Genomic DNA, 19813 nt, shown 5'->3' with positions numbered 1-19813 from the left:
CCCCTGATGCTTGTCAGGCATTCTGTAAACATCTCAGGTCCTTCTCATGCTGTTTATAGGTTTACCAGGGGTGGGATCTGAGCCACAGAAGGGTGTTGGTGGCTGTGGGTCCTGCATCACAGACTGATTTTGGGAGAGGAGAGGGGACGTGACGTGCCCTGCCTCCACTGCTGTGGCTCAGTGATTCAAAATCAAGTGCACCAGAATGAACTTAAGCATTACACCTACATTTCAAAGTCCTGTTGTTGCTTACTATGTTTAATTGCTTCCCCTGCCTCTTGAATCAAAGTACAGCTCGTGGTGCAGAACCACAGCTTGAGGCATGGAACACCCACTAGAGGATTCAGACCGTTCAGGGAAGGATCCCATGGTGATACCAGCCTGCTGCCTGCGTGTCTGGTTGCCTACTGGCCAAGCAAGTGAGGGGCAGAACAGGCAACAACTGGCAGGCATGATTGTGGGAAGAAGGGGAAAGGAAGGCAGGCTGGCTAGCAAAATTCCTTGTGCATTCTCATGGAGGGAGCCAATGCCAGCACATTATCTGCCAGCAGCAGATGTAAGCTCTCAAAAACAGCAGGGAGGATGTTGACTGCAACAATGCATCAAGGCTGCGGTTTGTAACCTCAATAGTAAGGCAGTTAACTTTTTTTTTTAACAAAGACATTTTGATTGCCAAATCCATAACCATTAGCAGCTGTGGTTTTGAGCTGTTCCTTCCTCACACGTTGCAGTCTAGACCTGACAGGCTTTCAAACAAAAGTTTGGCTGATGGCTTTTGTTTTTGTTTTTTGCCAAGCTGCTTTTTTCTTTTGCCTCTTGTGTCGATTCGCATTGAGCGTGGCTGCGGATCTCTTTTCTAAGCCAGCCTTCCTGGAGCGGCTCCTCTGTGCTGACGTGGTGGTCTTTGACTAAGGGCTGCAATAGAGTTTCTTGGTTGCCTCTTCACTGCAGCACTGGATGTTTCTGCCTCAGGCTAGAAAATCTGGCATTTCTAGAAATTTGGATCTGCTTTGGGATTTCTGTTTAGGAAAATGTTTGTCATGAGCCAGAAGCCTGTTTGGCTTGTGCTGAGGCGCAGGGTATGGGTCCTTAAAAGAAGGAGGCTGAACACTTGCTCAGAGTTGGAAGCATGATGTGAGACCGTGTTGGGAGGGAGATCAAGACTCAGTGTGAAGCACTTGGTGTTCTGTGAGCACTCTGTGAGGCCAGCAGCCAGGAAGAGATCACACAGCAGCCCAAACCTGCGTTGCCTGGCTCAGGCGATGGCTCCTGTTGCCAGTAGGCGCAGTCTTTGCTGTGCAAACGTGCCCTGGAGCACTTCAGAATGAAGGCTGGGCTGGGAAGATTGGCTTGATAATCCCCAAAAGCAAATGTCCGTGTAACGAGGCAGTGGAGATTACTGCTGTCAGAACAACAGATGGGGAAAAGATGCTTCAGCATGCCCGTCCTTGGAAAAGCGATGAGGAAGGAAGGACACTGCTTAGGCATGGAGACTGTCTGACTGAAGCCTCGTCCTGCATGCAGCGAGAAGGAAGGGATTTTTCTTCTTGCTGTTGACTCCTACCTGCTGGACCATCACAGGACCATCAGCTGGTCCTTTTTGTCTGCAGTTGTACCTGAGCCTCTCTTTTGCAGGAGCAGGAACCTGGGTTATTGCCAGTGCTGCGCAGACTGCATTTGGTGGACTGGCAGTGGCACAGCCTGCTCTGTGACTTCACCCTCATTTTTGAGAGCTCCATTTCTCCTCTCCACGTGCACATGGGACTGGTGTCCGCACTGCAAGTGCTGCCATAAACGTCCCCATTTGGCTGCCACAGCCCCGTTGCTTGCCAGAAACTACTGACTTTCTTTTCTCTTTTTGCAAACCGCTAAAGAAACATTTTCTAGCTGGATGGTGAGCAATTTCCCTCAGGAGAGGAGGAGAAAATGGCTGTTTAGTAGTTAATTACCTGTTATGTTAGTCTGACAGCTATGAAGCTTATGAGGCATGAAAGAAGAGCGGATCTGCCTTTCCCACAAATCACAAGGAAAACCGAAGGAAGTAAGTTGTGTGGAGGCCAGACACGCTCACGAGCCTCCCCACGCCTTCCCCTCTCCCAGGCACGCTGTCCTGGGGAGCGCTTCACCTCCTTTGCCTCCCGCTTCCCTTGCTTGCCTGCAGTCAGACTGCTGCTCCCAGCTCTTGGAGCCTGGTGCATGTTTCTGCCTGCTGGGGACGGCTGATTTATGGGCCTGCTTACAGCAGCCCTGCTCTTTCAGAGGGACACCATCTCTGCCAAGACTTTTTTTTTTTTCCTGAATGTGTTTTACGGTGAGGAATAACTGAGTGCTTTTGCCAACACATGGGCTCTGCTTGCTTTTATTCTTTCCAGACAGCTTTGCTTTCCAGAGCTGCCTCTTTTATTTTGAAGCTCTTCGAGAGCAGCGAGGAGGTGAAGGCCGAGCTGTGAGCCGATGTCCTGGACTGGCGTTGGGCTCCGAGGAGGCATGCTAAGAAAATGATCCGACCCTTTCCATCGCTGACCCCACACAACGCCTCCACTCCCCCCAGCACGACCTCTGCGCAGAGCTCTGTCCGCATTCCCCGCCCCGTGGCCCCTGGCAGCCCTAAGATGGAGCGGACGGCGGCCGCCCGGCGGGACTACAGGTTCCAGCGTGCAATTCTCTGCCGAAGCTGGGCTGCCTGCGGGGACGAGTGCAGGAGAGTGGGCTGCATTGCAGGGCTCTGGGTTTCAGGCAGGCAGGGGAAAAAGGGAAAACAAATGCCGGGGCAATTTCCACTCGGTATTTTTAGCCTTCGATCTCTTGTTTATTTCCTCCAGCTTGTGTGTCTGGAGGCCTTAATAAGTCTGCAAGAGGAGCTTGAAAGGTCACCAGCGAAGCTGCTGGGGAATGATTTTGCTCTGCGCTTTGTGCCGCACAGAACCTCTGCTCCATCGCACACGGCCTTTGTTCCTCCACCGGTCCTCCAGAGCAGAGCTCACCTACTTAGTGACGGTTTTGCACGTTTTCCTTTAGTTGTTTCTGTACCCTTTGGTTCAAGCAGGTGCATCTTGTTGCAGAGGGGTGAAGGGCTGGCCCAAGGGCAGCGCTGGTGGTTCCCAAGGAAACAGTGCCTGTCCCGCTTTGCTCATTGTTTGCCGTGGGAGCCCTGGGAGGGACAGGAATGAGGAGAAAGCAGGGATATCACCTGCACGGAAAACCAGCCAAGCAATGCCTGAGCAAGCCTGCGTGGCCCCCGCATCCAGCCCCAGGCTTTACCTCAATTAAGGAAAAAATAGTTCCCTTGGCAGATTGGTGGGGGGGAAAAACACTGCAGAGGGTTTTCTTAATGTCAGGATGGGATTGTTTCCGTGCTGACTCCGAGCTCCTGCTTTGCTCTTGGCTGTGGGCTGTGGAGCAGAGAGGCTCCGCAGGCCTGCTGCTATTTTTGGCCGTGACAAGCTGGTGATGGGAGATGAGGGACGGTGAAAGCAAAGTGTAGGGAACATTCATTAGCAATTATCCCTGCCTGCAGCCTGATTGGGGTAGCTGCTGGGGACATCTGATAGCCACTTAATGTGTGTTCAAAGCACCAGCTCCAGAGAGAGGGCGGGTGCTGGCGAATTGGTGGCTGGCTTTTGCAGGAGCCCAGTGCAGCTCCCTCTTCCAGCTTGTGCTCAGATGCTCCATTTAACCTCGAGCTCTCTGTGCATTAAGCTGCCTGGAGACCTGCTTTTTTTTTCTTTTTTTTTCTTTCCTCCCTTCTCCCTGCTAATCTCTTCACAGCTAGGCTCTTACAAACCTGTTAGCAGCAAATTGAAGCCTGGCCAGAGTGCTTGCAGGGACGATGGGAGCTTACATCTGCTTGTGGCTGGGGTGAGCAAGGAGGGGAGGGCGGTGGTTGCGCTGACGCAGCCATGCGCAGAGCATACGTGGGGTTTTGAAGCAGCAGTTGGCAAACTGTTTGCAGCCCACGGTGCCCACTGCCTTCCGAACAGCCATCTTGCAAGCCCGGTACGAGGTGGCAGAAGGGTTGGAAGGAGACCAAATTGTTTTTTTTTCACTGCAGTTACATTGTGCAACCCCTTTCTTCAGAGCTTTCTGGCTCGTCTGTGGACTTGGGGGTGGGTTTTTCCCTACTCAAGGGACAACCTGGCTTCCAGACTTACTTAGAGCTCGTTCCAGCCACCTTCTCTTAAATGCTGAATTGAGTCCTAACATAGGCAATGCTAAAGGCCCAGAGTACTAAGTCCCATCTTATTTACACCCCCAAGATTAAAATGATGAGTGCAGTTGGAACTGGGAGGGAACATTCCACCATCAGTCTCTCAGTTGGGTTGGATTTTTGGTCTCTGTCATTGAAGAAGTGTGGTTTGCCCTCTCTCTTCACTGTGGAGATTTATTTAAAGAATTAAAAAAAAAAAAAAAAAAAGCTGTTGCAGGCCCTTTTTACTGGTCTCTCTGCTCTCCCTGGCACACTAGACCTGGTCTTTGGCCTTTTCCTACATTCTTGCATCTGCTGAAGTGCTGAAGGGCAGTGGTTGCAGTCTGTGGAGAATAGTAGTTGGGAGCAAATTTTTTCTCAGCATCATCAACTTATTGATTGTAGAGTGACTTGGCTGACCTCTTGCAGTCCAGAGCAGAAGCACTGACCTCTCTGTTGCTGGTCTAGAAAAGCTGCAGACAGTCGATAAAAACAGTAGGATGGAAATGCCATTGCCTTAGGGAAGTGTTTTAGGAGAGGTTATTGTTTGAGGAGGAAATTGGGTGGGAAGAATTGCATACAGCTGAACAGAAGGAGAACTTTCTCAGAGCGGCCAAGGATCGTAAATGTCATTAAAAGCCTTCCAAAGTGCCAATGGCACTTTGAGAAATGAGTTTTTTACTCATTAGGCACTTGGGCAACTGTGGAAAATTGAACAGAGACAAATGTGCTTCATGTCTTGATGCCTGTATCTGTGATCAGAACGTAAGTCAAGCAGGTCGCCACTGATAGGAGAGGCGTCTTTGGAGTGTGGCAGGTAGGAACTGGGTTCCTAGTGCTGAGCTAAGCTGCAGGAATAGCTGTGCTGTTCTCCCTCAGTGCTTTTCCTCAGTCCTGTTGATGACCAGACAAGGTAGCGTGTTGTTGCCTGCTGGTATGGTAGGTGGGTATCTGCAGTTCTTTTACATTGCTCATCCCCAACATGGTGATGGCATGCAGTGTTACGAGAGGGTGCTGGTGTAGGGAACTAATCAGCAACAGCAGCTAGGACAAGTGCACCGGGGAGAGGTTGTGCACTTGGTCCTGGTGATGTGTCTTCTGGCAAAAGATTATTTGACTGTAGCAGCCAGGAATATTCTGCCTTTGTTGTTCACCAGGATGGTGTGGGAGAATTTGGGGGTAGGTACAATAGGAAACCCAAAATAGTGTATTGGTGGGGGGCTCCTTCCTAGCATTCTGGGCTGAGATGCCAGAGGAAGGACTGAAGCTTTTAAAATGCAGGGCACAGACACTGCACAGATTTGGCAAGTGTTCAGAAATGTACCCTGGGAGAGGAGATGAAAGGCTGTGGTGTGGAAACGTAAACCCAAGCCACAGCTGTGGCCTCCATCTCGGCCTTGGGATTGGGTTAAGCTTTTCGAGCTGAAGATTTGATCCTGGCTTTGGGTGAGATCTGTCAGTGGAGAAACAAGCTTGGCTGCTCTTAATGCCTGGATGCCTGTTAGGGGATATTTCCTATTGTGGGGGCCTGTGAGATGTGCAAGAGGAGCGCTGTGGTGTTCAGATCCACCTAGGAGAGGTTTGGGAAGACTTTTGTGGTCTTGGACACACAACCTGAAGGAGCAGAGGCCAAACCACGTGTCATAAAGCAGGGACACATCGCTTCTGTCACAGACGGTTAGGATGGTGGCTTCGGCCCTGCAGCTCTATGGTGTGGTCTTCAGAGGCCCCGCTAGTGCGAGAGCTGCTGGGGAAGTCCAGTCCCTGGCTGTGGAAAGCCAAGCAGTCACCCGTACGATAGCAAGAGCAATAAAGCCGGGCTAGCATTTCGCACTCACCAGGCATTGGCTTGGGATATTTGTACTGGTGCTTTGTAACCTTCCAAGATCCTCCCTCCCTGCAGATGGGAAATGAAAATCCTTGGCATCAGCACAAAGTGGTGGAAGCAAGTCCAGTAATGTGGCTTAGGAAAAAAAAAAATAAAAGGAAGGAACTTGTCCAGCACCAGATCAGTGCAGCAGGGCATCTGCGGGCCTTGCAGATGAGCGTGGCTCTTTCTCTTCCAGCACAGGTGTTGCACAGTGCAGCTAATTGCACGTACATCTCTTGCTCAGCAAACGTGGCCCATGCTGTTGTAAAATGAGGGGGCTGGAAATGCTTTCCAGTTGATCCACTCCTGGTGTCAGGCTTCTGTAAATCTCCCCTAACTGCCGGCAGCGCTGCCAAACCCCGCTGTGATGCAGGAAAAGTGGGTTGCTCCCTGCTCCGCTCTCCGTGCCCAGCTGTTCAGGACACATCCAAACCCATCTTGGCAGATCGGCAAGAGAGGGAGAGCTTTTCAAACATTCCGCCTAGAAGTCATTTGTTAGGAACAAATGGGGGATTTGCCAGGACACACTGCTCCATCTGGTCTGGCATCCTGTCCCATGCATACAGCAGCCTCTCTGGATTTGCTTGAGGAAAGCAAGGGGGAAAAAAAAGGCATTTTTCTTGTGGAAGAGAAACTGCTTCCGCTGTGAGCTTGAACAGGCTTTCCTAGGCTTGAGCTCCTGTGCTGCCCTGTTCCTCCACTCTGTACACACCTGCCAGCACTAGGCCTGCAGCGAAGGATCTGAAGGGACCGTTGGTATTTACATTTTTTTTATTATAGTTCTGCATATCACTTTTGCACAGCAGTGAGGTTGAGCTGCATCCAGACAGCGTTTCCATGTGCTTCCCACACTGGGCATTATTTCTTTCCTTTTCACCGTTGTTAATGAGAGAAGCACTCTGTTTACACTCTACCTGTAAAATTCCCTGGTGCTTTCATCACAGTGAAATCTCTCAGTAGACTTTGAATTCCTGTCCCAGAGTGCCTGGCCCGGAGGAGCAGCCAGCTTCTTCAAGCCATCAACCTCACTTGACGCAAGCTGCGTAAGGGCACTGAGGCAGAGCTGTTTCTGTAAAACCCTGTTTTACACCTCCTCAGTAATGGTTTGCCTGGAAGCATTTCCTTTAGTGCTGCTCCTCACTGTAGAGATCTTTTCACACCCACTGCAGTTTGTCTGACTATTTTGTGCATGTGTCTGTGTTTCACAGTATCCGGATTTGAGCCAGGAATCTGGGTCTCCATTTGTCTTTATCTGCACTAATCCCCAGGAGATGGTTGTGAAGTTTCCCATCAAAGGAAAGCCCAAAATCTGTAAGTAGTAAAGTTTCCACAGATGCCCTCCTTGGCCTTTCTTGCCTGCTCTCCTCACCACCTCTGCTTGCCTTTGCCATATGAGTTCACAACCTTTGCCCTGCGCTCTTTGATCTATAGGTGTTTGTTTAATGATTCAAATACATCTGTAATATTTTTGTCTTTGGTTCCCCTTTCCCCAGATGTTGCTTCCTTCCAAATACATGCCTCTTCCTGCCTCTGCAAACACTTGGGAATCATGGTACTCATGTGCTCTGAGGAAACACATGTCTGCAGCTGATCTGCTTCTGGCATGAGTGCTTGCAGGCTGGGTTGGGATGTGAGGCAGGAATCATAGAATCGCAGAATGACCTGGCTTGGAAGGGACCATAACGCCCACCCAGTTATAACCCTCTGTCCCCCCCGCCAGATCAGGCTGCCCAGGGCCCCAACCAGCCTGGTCTTGAGCACCTCCGGCGATGGGGTCTCTTGGCAGCAGTGCTGGTGCTTCACTGCCCTCTGAGTAAAAAATTTCCTCCTAGCATCTAACCTAAATCTGCCCTCTTTTAGTTTAAAGCCATTCTCCTTTTCTGTCGCTATCTGCCTGTGTAAATGTCGTTCTCCCTCCTGTTTGTGAGCTCCCCTCCAGTGCTGGCAGGCCGCAGTGAGGTCTCCCCGCAGCCTTCTCTTCCCCGGGCTGAACACCCCCAGCTCCTCAGCCCATCTCCATAGCAGAGGTGCTGCAGCCCTCGCAGCATCTCTGTGCCCTCCTCTGCCCCGCTCCAGCAGCTCCGCACCCTTCCTGTGCTGGGGGCCCCAGGCCTGGACGCGGCACCGCAGGTGGGGCCTCACGAGGGCAGAGCAGAGGGGACGGTCCCCTCCCTGCCCGCCGCCACCCCTCTGTTGCTGCAGCCCAGGATGCCGTTGGCTTTCCGGGCCCCAGATGGACGCTGCTGCCTCGCGCGTGGCTTCTCATCCACCAGAGCCACCAAGTGCTTCTCCGCAGCGCTGCTCAGTGAGATCTTCCCACGCCTGTGCTCATAGCTGGGATTGCCCCGCCCCAAGTGCAGCACCCTCCCTTGGCCTTGTTGAACCTCCTTGGGTTCACGTGGTCCCACTCTGTGAGCCCGCCCAGGTCCCTCTGGATGGCATCCCTTCCTTCTGTCGTATCCACCGCAGCACTCAGCTCAGTGCCATCAACAAACTGATGAGGGTGCACTCAGTCCCACTCTCAAAGTTTGTCCTCACAAGATGAGGAGGTTGCGATGGCACTCAGGATGCTGAGTGCTTGCTTTCCTTTCGGCAAGAGTGGCCTGAAGCAGCCAGGGCTGTAGGTCCAGATGGACGTGTGACTGCGGGCCAGTGGGGATGGGATGTCCTGGCAGAGCTGGCGGTGAAGCGCTGCAGCATCTGTCTGCACTCCGCTTGCCAGCGTTGTTCATCCCTTTTATGAGCCACCAGCCCTCCGCAGGCTGCCAGTTATTCCTGCCCACTGCTGTAAAAAGAATGGAGGATGGATGCAGCAGCTGGGGAGTCTGCAGTCAGCTCTGTCCTTATTAGCAACCTCCTCACCACACAGCCTGGGGAAGGCACCGAACATGCTTTCAGGGGATGTGAAAAATTAATTTGACAGGCTAAAAGCAGCATAAGCAGAAATAGTCTTGGCTGTTTGTTTAGCAGAGCTGATGGCTGGCTTTCCTTTCTGGTTTGCAGCATGCTTCTCTGGGAGTAGTTATCTAGCGGCACAGGAGCGGCAGGGTTTCTCAGGACCGGTTTATAAGGCCTTTTGAAGCCCAGCGTGGGTTTTTGTGTTGTTTTTGAGGGTTTTCTCCCTCCTTCTCCGCTCAATTCTCCCATGGCTGTGCTCACTCCCCGGGCATTTGGCAAATACTCATAGCGTGCTGAACAGGTAGAGGGGTAAAGTGATGTGGTTTGTCATCGAGCTTTTATAGCGGCATCCTGGAGGAGTGTTCAGCCAATGGCAGCAAATAGTGCTTGCTGATCTGCAGAGCTCATAGAGGTCTTGGATCTTGCTGGTGGCACTGTCCTTCCACCAGGGAGAGGTCTTTTCCAGCGTGCTGGTGAGCACTCAGGGCCATGTCCTCCTTTTTGTACATTTTTTTTTAGCCTCTCTCTCTGCTCTTGTTCAGCCTCCCTGGTGCCACCATGTCCTGTCCCTGTCACATCTGCCTCCACTGAGCCTCGGTCAGGGCACCGCCTGCCCCCTCCTCTGTCACATAGTCTCCTTTGTGTTGTGACAGTTTCCTGCTTGGAGCAGGATCAGTCTAACAGTGTGGAAGGAAGCTGGCTGCGCTGGCGGCTGCTTACTCCCGCTGCTGGCCTTGTCTTCCCTGCCCTCCTCCCCACCAGCTCTGCCATGAGAGCACAGGAGCTGCAATGGCAGGGATCATGGAGCTGAGTGTCCCCTCCAGGGTGTGTGCCGGCATGCTGGGTCGCTCGTATGAGGCTTGTGATGGATGGGGAAGGAGCAGGGAAGCCATCACCCTCTTGTCATGGTGGCACACTATTTTAGGAGGAGCTGGCTCTGCATCTGATGCAGTCTGAAGTGTGGCTCACATCCCCACCTGAGCTCGTCTTGAAGCCTGGATCGACCATGACAAAATGCCAGTTTGTCTTGTTGGGAAGCCAAGCCAGAGCAGCTTTTCTTGCCAGATAACAGCATGGACCTCACCACAATGACATCTGAATGATTCTCTATTGCAAATGAGTAGTTTCTAGCAGCCCGGGGAAGGAAAAAAAGAAACAGAGCTCAATTTGCTGCCAGGGTTATTGTTTGCATGGAAGGGATGGGCATAGTGTTTGTGTCACATTTGTGACCATGGCTTTCCCCAAACACGTCCCTGCTTAGTGTCAGTGCGCGAGGACAAAGCTCAGCTGTAGCTCTTGTGAGAGATCTCCTTGCATCTGGGCACAGCTTCCCAAAGCCGCCATTGAGCAGCACGGAGGTGTGGGGAGATGAGAAGGGGGGAGAGGGGACGCATCGCGGTGCTGCCAGTGAGATGAGAGTCCTTAAATCATTGAGCGTAAAGAGAAGGGGACCCTGGGGCCGTTGCCTTATTTTTAGCCTTTTCTTAAAGGTTACCCATGTGACATTTTATCTTTGCCAGCTGATAGAGCAGAGGAGCCCACTGATCACTTCTGGGGCCTGGGAGGAGCAGCCAGTCACGCTACGGATAAAGCTAACAGCCCAGGATGTGACAGCTTTGGCAGTGGGAGACCAGAGCACGGAGCGCGTGTGAAATCAATGCTTTTTTCCTGCCAAATCCCCACGGTTTGGTGACTCGGAGGGCTGGCACGTCGCTTCCGGCCGGTCTGGCTCGGCCCACAGGGTGCCCAGCCTGCTGCTGTACATTTGTGGCAGCAGCACAGAGGAGCTGTGCCGATGCCCCATGTCCTGGGAGTTGCTCTGAGACATCTGCCAGTGTCTTGTCTCTGTTCCCAATTTCAACCCCATACGTGAGCTCTTGCTCGCGTGCTTTTTTTTTGCATGTTTTTTGGTTTCTGTACCCAGCCGAGAGTAAGGCTAACCCAAAAGCTGGAGGGGGACAGTTTCAGGGAAGTTGTTGTGATGGAACAAGCGGTTTTGTAGTCTGCTTCTTTCAGAAAAAGCACTGTCGGAGTCATCTTTGAGCCAAAAAGAGGAATTTGCTCAGTTTGGTGCAAGTTGACGGTGGGAGCAGCACAGAGCCCGGTGCATCGCATCCCTGGGAACGCCCCTGACCACACTGCAGCCGGGCTTGGGCATGGAGGCAGGATTAGGGTGAAGTAGCACGTTGCCCTCCTGGCTCGCTCACAACACCCGCTTTTTCGCTTTCCCTGCAGGAATTGCCCCCCACGTGCAATGTCTGAGCTCTGTGCTGGCCCACGTGTGGCCGCGCACCCCGGGGCGGGCAGCGATCGCTCCCCAGCAGCGGTGCTGGATGGCGATTTGCTCTCCTCTGCACGGGAGCCCCCCCGCAGCCCCCGGCTCGGTGTGGTGCCCGCACAGGGAAGCCATGGCGGCTGGGAACGCCTGGCTCCTCAAGCACGATAATTGAATGTGACAGCAACACACTAACGAGGAGACCTCGCTGCCTCCAGCTGATTTGCATTGCAAATAGCATTTAAAAATAAAGAGTGATGAGGGTTGCTTGTTTTTTTTTTTTTCCCTCTCTTTACAGGGAAGCTGGATTCAAAGATCCATCAGGGAGCGAAGAAGGGGTTAATGAAGCAGAAAGCTGCGGCGTGACCGGGCCCGGCGGAGCGAGCGGGCAGCGGCGGGCGCGAGGCGGGCAGCAGGCGGTGCGGCGCGGACACGGCCTCGTCGCGCGGTGCTGCGTCTGTCCTCGGGCGGCATTAAAAGAGCGATGTTCCCAGCCTGCATCTCTGCTGCGTGCGGCCAAAGAGCGGCCCCCGGTCACGCGCCCTCCCGGCCTGCGGAGAAGACGGATCTCCCCATCGTCGCCCCCAGCCGCTCCCCGCGGCCGTGCGCGGGCCCCGCGCGGCGCCCCGGCCGGCTGCCCGCCGCGCTCAGCGCGAGGAGCTTCTGCCCGACGTCCGATTCCGGTCCCCCCCCTCGTAGTCCGCAGCCGTTCCCGCGCTCCGGCCCCGCGTTTTCCCCTCCGCCGCCGCTCCCCGCTCCGCTCCGGACTCCGCGCTCCGCCTTTTGCCTGGCGCCGGCTCCGGGCTGCCGCGTCCCCGCGGAGCCGAGCGCGGCCGAGCGGAGCCGAGCGGAGCCGAGCGGCCGTGCCCCGCGCCGCCCGCCCCGCCCCGCCCCGCCCCGCCCCGCCAGGCGGACACCGGCGCGGCCTGCGCGAGCGGCCCAGGCGGCATGGCGGGCCCGGCGGGCGGGCCTTAGCTGCCCGCGGCCCACCCGGCCCCATGGAGGAGACCTAGGGCCGCCGGGGCGAGAGAGAGCGGGTGAGTGCGGGGGGAGCGCCGGGCGGCGCGGCGGTACGGCGGGGGGGGCCGAGCTTCGGGGCCCCCCGTGCGGGTACCGGGTCGGGGCCCTCGTTCCTCCCGGCGGAGCCCCTTGGGGCCGCGCCCCCCCCCACCTCCTTCCGCCCCCCGCGGTGCCCGCCGGGCCGCTCCCCCCTCCTCCCCTCCCCCTCCCGAGCGTTAAGGCCGGGACCCCCGCGCCCCCCGCGGCCGTTGTGGCTCCGAACCGCCCCTCGGCGGCCGTTGATGCCGGGACCCCTCCGCCGCCCCGACCCCGTCCCCAACGGTTCCCGGCCCCCCGCCGCCCCCCCCCCCCCCCCCCCCGCGTGACCCCGCGTTCCCCCACGGCCGCCGTTCGGTCCCCGGTTGCGGGGCGGTTCTGCCCGGGCCGGCGGTCGCCGCCCGGTTCGGCCCCGCGTTTCCCCGCCGGCCGGGGCGCCGCATCGAGCCGCTCCCGCGGCGCTGCCTGCTCCCTCCATTGTGTACACGGGAAGGTCACCGGTTCAGGCCCCGTCTGTCACGCCGCCCCCCCGCGCCTCTCCCCGCAGGGCCGTGTCGCGGCAGGCGGTGCTCGCGGCCTTCCTCCCCCCTCCCCCCGTTCCCCCCGCGGTGCGGGGCCGCTCCGCGCTTTGTGCGTGGCTCCGCCGTAGGACTGCGCCGCACATTTCTGCTCTTTGTTGGCAGCGCACGGCCGCGCGCGGCGCTGGGAGAGCCGCTCGGCTCCCATTGATCTGCGCCGGGAGTTCGGCGTGGGGGGGCTGCGGGCGGAGCGCCGTCCCCTTCGCGCCCCGCTCCCGTAGAGGTTCCTTCGGCCCCATCCGCCCGCGGCGCGATGCGGTGCTTCGGCAGAAGCGGCCCCGCGTCGGGGCCGGCCGGGAGGAGGTCGCTGATGGAGCGAGGTGCCGTGACCTGTAGTGGAGCGCGGCCGGGGCTTTTGGGCTCGGCCTCTGCCCCCGGGCCGCTCAGCTTTCTGAAACGCGTTTAGATGCGAAGAAACGGCTCGCTGAGCAGAAGAGCGGCCGAGGGACGCGCGCTGCGTTGGAGCCGGGAGCGTCCCGGGGCTCAGCGGTGGCATGGCAGCGCCTCCCTATTGCCTAGGGACCTTCCCCCCTGAGCGGGACCCGTCTTTCCCTGCTTTCCCTTGGCGGTGGTAGGAAGATCCGCTCCGCACCGCATTGCTCTCGGCCTCGGGCAGGCGTTCCCACGCGCGGCCGCACTCTGATTCGGATTAAGGCGCTGCTGATGCAACGCGGGTGCCAGATGTAAGGCGGTAAGCCTCTTTGTCCCCTTTATCCAGAGCCTTATGTAAAGAGGATGGTATTTATGGTCCCAGGTACATCGTTTCGGGGATGCGTGGCAGCACGTGCTCGGATGCTCTTATGTGGTGCGTAAGGGAAATGTGGGCTTTGGGGACTGCGAGGCGTGGAGCAATTCCCCACTGAGCTCTGGGTGAGGTCAGTGCTTGGGTGCACAGCAAAGCCATCTCCCTGACTTTGGTTTGGGAGGGAGATGGGGCTGTCCGCAGCTCTGCCCCGCTGGCTGCCTGTGGGATGGCTTGGAGCCGTTTGGGTGCGTGCCTTCCCAAAGCCCAGAGAGGTGGCCCGTGTGAGTTGGTTCTCCCATGGTGCTCTTACTGTGATGCTCCACCGGCACCCTGTGCGGTGGTCCGTCTCCCTGCATCGCCGTGCTTCCATCGGGCGGCCGCGGCGGTGGGCACCGCTGGTCCCGTGGTTAGAATGGGATGGAAACTCACCCCGTGACTTCAGCTCTCCTGGAGTGTTTTTGTGTTCAATGTAGCATTTCTTTGAAGGAAATGTCCATCTCACTTCTGGCAAAAAATCTGTTTGCTAATTGTAGCCAAGGTGTTGCTTTGCTTTTGCTGCAGCTGAGCATCCCTCACGTGCTGAGAAAGTCGGCCTCACCTGAGTGCCAGGTGTGCGGGCAGGCAGGAGGGCTGGGGGTCAGTGCAGGAAAATCTTACAGTGTTAAACTCCCGACTTCTGCAGTTTGTTTCCTCCTTTCTGGAATAAGAAGCAAAAAGGAGAGGAGAGAGAACATTGTGCTTTTACATAGTGGGCATGGGCAGGCTTTGCAGCATGGGATTTCCCGTGGAGCTGCCATGGGCCGCTTGGCCTCGTGACAGCCGGAGGATGATGTCTGCGTGCCACGCTCCATAGGGTGTGACGTCGCTTTGCGCCGGGACAGTGATGGATCGGTACAAAACAAGGCGATTTGGGGACCATTTCTGTACATGAGATGTCCCCTTCCTCGGGTCTGATGGAATGGAACCTCTCTGAAAGGAGCCGGCGTGCTGCTGGCACAGCGATGGGAGCCGTGGTGGGCCGGGGCTCTCCAGCTTCCTGCAGAACGGTGCCTCTTCAGACAGCTCTGCGGCTGCGGTGGGACTCCTCATCCTGGAGATTTCCTCTGTATTTTTCTGGTTTAGACATTCCTTCTCTTTGTGCCCATTGCCACAAGTAATTAAAACTGGACTACAGCTCGAAAATAGGCCAAGTACACTTTGATGCATGATTCCAGCTTTTTTTTTATTGTGTTCCATTACATGCTGGCTAATTCACAAAACTCGGTCATTTGCAATGGGCCATTAGCGTGAATTAGCAACTTTCTAATGTATATCATAGCATTGCAAATGGGCTTTATTAATCTGCGAAACGCACCTATTTATTATCCTTCCCATAAGAAATAAAGAAAAAGGAGGAGGGGGGAAGGTAGAAAAAAAGTGCTGTTGGGATTTCTTGCTCCGATCCTCAGCGTGCCGCGTTTGTCACTGCTTGCGTGTCTCCTCCTGCGCTTCGCAGCCTGGCTGGCTTTTCCCAAAGCGTTCCCAGGCTGGTGCCTTGACAGCAAGAGGGATTGCAGCTGCACCTCCGGTCTTCTGCTGCAAATGAAGCCTCCGCTCGTCTCGCCAAGGTGCCCTAATTGCTTATTGAGTGAGGGGAATTAAAGGCGTTAATAGGAGAAGTGGCAGCTCCTTCATTTTTGGAGTGGCAGAGAGGTGTTCTTTGTCCTCTGAAGGCTGAAGTGTGTAAGCCTTGGGGTAGCTCCAGGCGCTCTCCAGTGGGTGAGGACAAGCTGCCCGTTCTACGTGAGGCTTTGCAAGGGTGTAGCCAGACCGGTTTGCAGTCCGCACAGCTGCCTTGGTTCCAGTTTCTTGATGGAGAGGGAGAACCAACTCCCAGATTTGTCCCGTATGTCCCTGCGGGAAGCATCACGATGCGCTGCTCAGTGCCAGGCTTTGCTCAGATGTCCCTTCTCCAGTGTCTGATGGTATTTTTGGCGTTCGGTGGGAGCAAACTGTGGGGCACTAGGAGTGCACCTGTGCTGGGTCCAGGGCATTCCCAAGCTCATCTTGGCTGGACGTTGTTTGCAGGGGTGCAGATTTTGGGTGAGGATGGTGCTGTGATTTTTGCTGCTTTTGAACCACCGTGTTTAGGCTGCCCAGAGCTGTGGGTGCCCCATTCCCCAGAAGTGACACGGCCATGGATGGGCCCTGGGCAGTCTGAGCTGGGGGTGAGCAGCCCATGGCAGGGCTGGGAGCTGAGCTCCATGGTCTCAGTGGTCCCTTCCAACCTGAGCCATTCCGTGATTCTGTCCCTGGTTCTGGACAAATGTGAGAGCTGAGCTTGCAGAGAGGGAGCTGGCTCAGTTGTTCCCCTGCTTGTTCCTCATGGCAAGGTTTCTCAGTTCCTCTTTCCCAGCCACGTTTTGGGAGCGCTGGGTGCGGCATGGATGTGGACCTGTGGATCTGGGTGAAGCTCTTGGCTGTGTTCAGCTCTTAAATTTTGAGTTCTGTGACGTTGTATACCCTGTGGCAGGACCTTGAGACAGCAATTTTGGCCATGGGGCTGCTTCCATCCATCCTCACACTGCAGGGAGGGAGGGCTGAGAAGAACATTTGTCTGTTGTCCTACAAGGGAAGGAGAGTAAGTGATGCTAGGTGCCTTCACGTGGCTCTGCAGGCATCAGTGTGCCTTCCATCGAAGTGTCATGTCCCAGACATGGGTTTGTGCTCTTAAAGTGGGAAGTTCTTGGATTTCCCTGCATGGTGGTAAAGGAAACCTGAGTGGTGTTTGATTCGGTACGGGGGTAGGCAGCTGGGAAACAATGCAATGGCTGCAAAGCACCAGAACAAAGTAATTGTGAATCTGAAGGTGTGTGTGCTCAGGGCGAACAAAAAAACGGTGACTTTGGACACTTCCAAAAGCCATTTGAGGATGAAAGAAGAGTTGTTCCCGTTTTTCCCATCTCAAGACACTAGAGGAGGACTGAGATGTTTCATCCCTTTCCTTTTTCCCTCTCTGTGTGCCTCACACCGGTGACGTCGCTGCCGGTGACACCGGGCTGCTGGGGCTGAGGGGTGCTCTGGGCTCTGGCTTTGCTCGGTGCCTCCTTTGGGAGTGCTGGGCTTTGTCAGCCGCCCACTGGGCTCCTGCTGAGCTGTGCTGCATGTTGGAGCAGAATAAACATCAGAGGGGAGAAGAGTTTTGGCTAACACAGCAAAACTTGCTCTTCAGATCTCATGCCGTGTGCCCGTATCTCATTGTATCTATGGATTCTTTGCAGTGATTTAAATTCCACCTTGCTGGAGGGTTGTGTTTAGGGGTTACCAGCAGGTGGGGAGGTGGATGCGAGCTTGAGTTCTGGTCTGAACCACAGCTTTTGCCTGCTGATGTGTGTTACATTGGTGTGCACTGTGTGTTTGGAAGTGGGCGAGTGTCACGGCGGATAGATCTGCTAAACTCTGCTCTGCAGTCCTCCTGCCCCCCTGCACCAAGCGCCTCTCGCAGCACCCTGCTTTTGCACCGCCACATTCGGCTTTCCCCAGGAACGCCAGCACATGACTCAGCCGCTGGCGCTGCCCCACGTCAGGTTCATCCCCGGTGTCACAGCTCCGCTGGCGGAAACTTGGAGTCCCGGCGTAAGTTTCTGGAGCGCTCACTGGGCTGCAGTGCATGCTGGAAGATGTAGTCCCGCCGGGGTGCACCTCCATATTAAACGAGGAGGGTTTGGCTCCATTTTATTCAAATGGGGCTCAGCCTGCTGGCTTCTGGCAGTGTGCCCACGCCATCCCGCTCCAGCCGGGAGCTGCCGGAGTTGTGCCGGTGCCCAGTGGGAGCGCAGCTCCTCCGTGTCGTTGGGTGCGCCTGGCGACGGCACGGGGCGAGCACAGAGCCCTGCCTGCCCCGGGTGGCACTTGAGGAGGGTGTCATGGCCAGGCGCCTTTGTCTGCTGCGCCTCGAGTGATGCACGGGGGAGAGCAAACCCTCCTCCCTGCTGGATTTCTGGAGCTGAAAGCAGCAAGTGAGTGAGGAAGCTCCTTTGTGCAGATTTCTCCGTCTCCTCTTGTGTGTGCCAGCTGGCTCTCATTCAACATTTCTCTTTTTTTTTTTTCCTTTTTTTTTTTTTTTCCCTTTCCTTTTTCCCTCCTCCATCTCTAGAGAGAGGGGGCGGGGAGAAAGGGAACATCTTTAAAAGAAATCTGCAGAAAAAGACACAGGAGTTAGTTCGCAAAGATCCAACCCAAACAAGCCCAGCCGGGGGATTACGAGCACAGTGGCCCTGGGAAGGGGAATGCGTCCCCTCGGAGCTCGCTTTGCTCGTAAAAGGAAACAAAAAGGGATCTGGTCCTGGGACGGCGTGTGGGGAGAAGGGGCTGGGGGCATGCCTCGTGGCCAGGCCCCTCGGGTCCCCACGGCTTTCTGTCCCCTTCGCCTCTTCTCGCTTCCTGAAAGTTATGCAGGGTGAAATTAGCAGTCAGTCTGTGTCTGGGAGCCACCGGAGGCTGCTCCTGGAGCACACGGGGGTGAGCCAGCCTTCTCCATTGGGGCAGGAGCAGTACTTCCTCCAGCATCCCGCCGCCCCTCCCTGGATTCCAGAACCACGGTGCAGGGCTTGGCCAGATCCGGCGTGCTGGAGCACTGAGAGCTGGGGCTCGTGCAGCTTCCCGGCTCTCTGCTGGGTGCTTTTTGAAGTACTCTGTTCGAATGCTTTCCTCTAGGTGTGTTTGCAGTTGGCTGCTTGCTCCCAGAGTGAACTTTCAGGTTTGTCTCTAATACGCTGGCTCCTTCCCAGCACGGAGATGTGGATTGGAGAGGTCTCGGCACCTAATGGAGCTGAATTATTCATGTCTGGTGCTGCGTGTGCGCAGCATTCCCAAGCAGAAAGCTGTCTCCTTGTCAGATCTGTGCACCAGGACTGCTCTTAAAATGCTGTGCTGGCAGGGCTCCAGCCAACAAGTGAGCACATGCTGCTCGTGTTGCACGGGGATCCATCCGGCGATGGCGGGAGGTGAGTGGCAGTGTGAGGCGTGGGGACCTGGACAGCATTTGGGGCTGTGGGAACCACTTTACCTCCTCATATGTGGGTTGGCTGGCAGGGAACCACCCCGCATTGCATTTTGGAGTCGTGGGCTGGGACGTGCTGCTTCTTCCCCGTTCTTCTTTGCGGTGCCTTCAGTGCCCAGCCCGTTCCAGTTGGTCCTGTTTGAGCTCTTCCCTGCCTGGCAGGGCTTGGGCAGCCTCCTCCATCAGGTGCTTGTGTTCTCCCCATGTTTGCTGAACCTGTTTGCTCCTGGCTCTCTGAGGAGCCGGTGGACTTGTGGGCTCCTTCTGCCTTTTGTTGTGGGAGGTTTCAGCAGCTGTTATCACCCACCGCTGCCGTTTGCATAGCTTCAGACCTAAGTCCTTGTCTGCTGCCTGTGTTTTCGATGTTTCACCGTGCATTGGGGCGCTGCGGGGCCGGGTGTGCTGCTGTGCCCCCCTGTCTGCACAGGGCACGGGACCACGGCTCCAGCGTGGGCTGTGCGTCACGTTTGGAAAAGGAAGGGCCTGGGTGCAGAGTGGGATGTTCCAGCCGTGTGTGCAGGAAGGTGGGCAGGAGGAGGAGGAAGGTGAGAGCAGCGCGCGGGGAGGCTTGGGGCGGCCGTCAGCACACACAGAGCTCCTGATTCGGCACTTTCTGCTGCTGAAATGAGAGGTCAGTGCTTTTCATTTCCAGCCTGCATGCTCGCCCCTGGCTCCTGGGGTTCAAGCTCTCCGTAATGACCTGTCAGAGAGTGGATTATTGGCTGCGCGGAGCCAGGGATGCTGTGGGGAGCAGATGGAAAATGGTCTGGCTGCGGCAGCCTGTCTGATGAAAGAATCCTTGGCATTTTTACAGTGTTTGCATCTCTGGAAACGCACCATGAAGCTGCTTTCCAGGCTCCTGCTTGCTGGAGTTTGAAGAAATCTATGTGTGCGTGTGTGGTTGTTGGTGGTTTTTTTTTGTTTTTTTTTTTTCCTTCTCCTTGTTTCTCTTGAAGTCACCTGTTTTTGAAGTGCTGCTCATCAATAGCAGCAGGCCTCGGGCACAGCAGAGTTGGAGAGGGGCCTCATCCAGACGGGGCTCAGGGCTTCCTCCCAGCTCTGCAGCTGCACGGCCGGGTGCTGTGCTGCGGCCCTGCACGGCGGTACGGCTCAGTGCTGTCCCGGCTCAGTGCTGTCCTGCGTGGCCGTGCGCCCCGGGGCTGG

At 55.9% G+C, this 19813-nt stretch overlaps 2 protein-coding genes across 4 annotated transcripts in view; both read left to right on the top strand.

Moving 5' to 3' along the window:
- Positions 1-11845, top strand: part of TRIP4 (thyroid hormone receptor interactor 4) — a 28615-nt gene extending 16770 nt beyond the window's left edge. The window contains exons 12-13 of one of the 2 annotated variants that reach the window (XM_031616184.2): positions 7265-7367; positions 11528-11845. In XM_031616184.2, coding sequence (XP_031472044.2) covers positions 7265-7367; positions 11528-11595 — 171 coding nt within the window. In that variant the 3' untranslated portion in view covers positions 11596-11845. The other variant, XM_090148581.1, reaches the window with a different exon arrangement.
- A 279-nt stretch (positions 11846-12124) lies between these two features.
- ZNF609 (zinc finger protein 609) overlaps positions 12125-19813 on the top strand; it is a 36254-nt gene continuing 28565 nt past the window's right edge. The window contains exon 1 of one of the 2 annotated variants that reach the window (XM_031616179.2): positions 12125-12266. The gene's annotated coding sequence lies outside the window, so the exon portion shown is untranslated. The remainder of the gene's footprint in view (positions 12267-19813) is intronic. The other variant, XM_031616178.2, reaches the window with a different exon arrangement.

The sequence above is a fragment of the Phasianus colchicus genome, chromosome 12 (genome assembly GCF_987193195.1).
Source record: "Phasianus colchicus chromosome 12, bPhaCol1.hap1.1, whole genome shotgun sequence".
Lineage (NCBI taxonomy): Eukaryota > Metazoa > Chordata > Aves > Galliformes > Phasianidae > Phasianus > Phasianus colchicus.
This window is presented reverse-complemented; position numbering and strand designations above follow the sequence as displayed.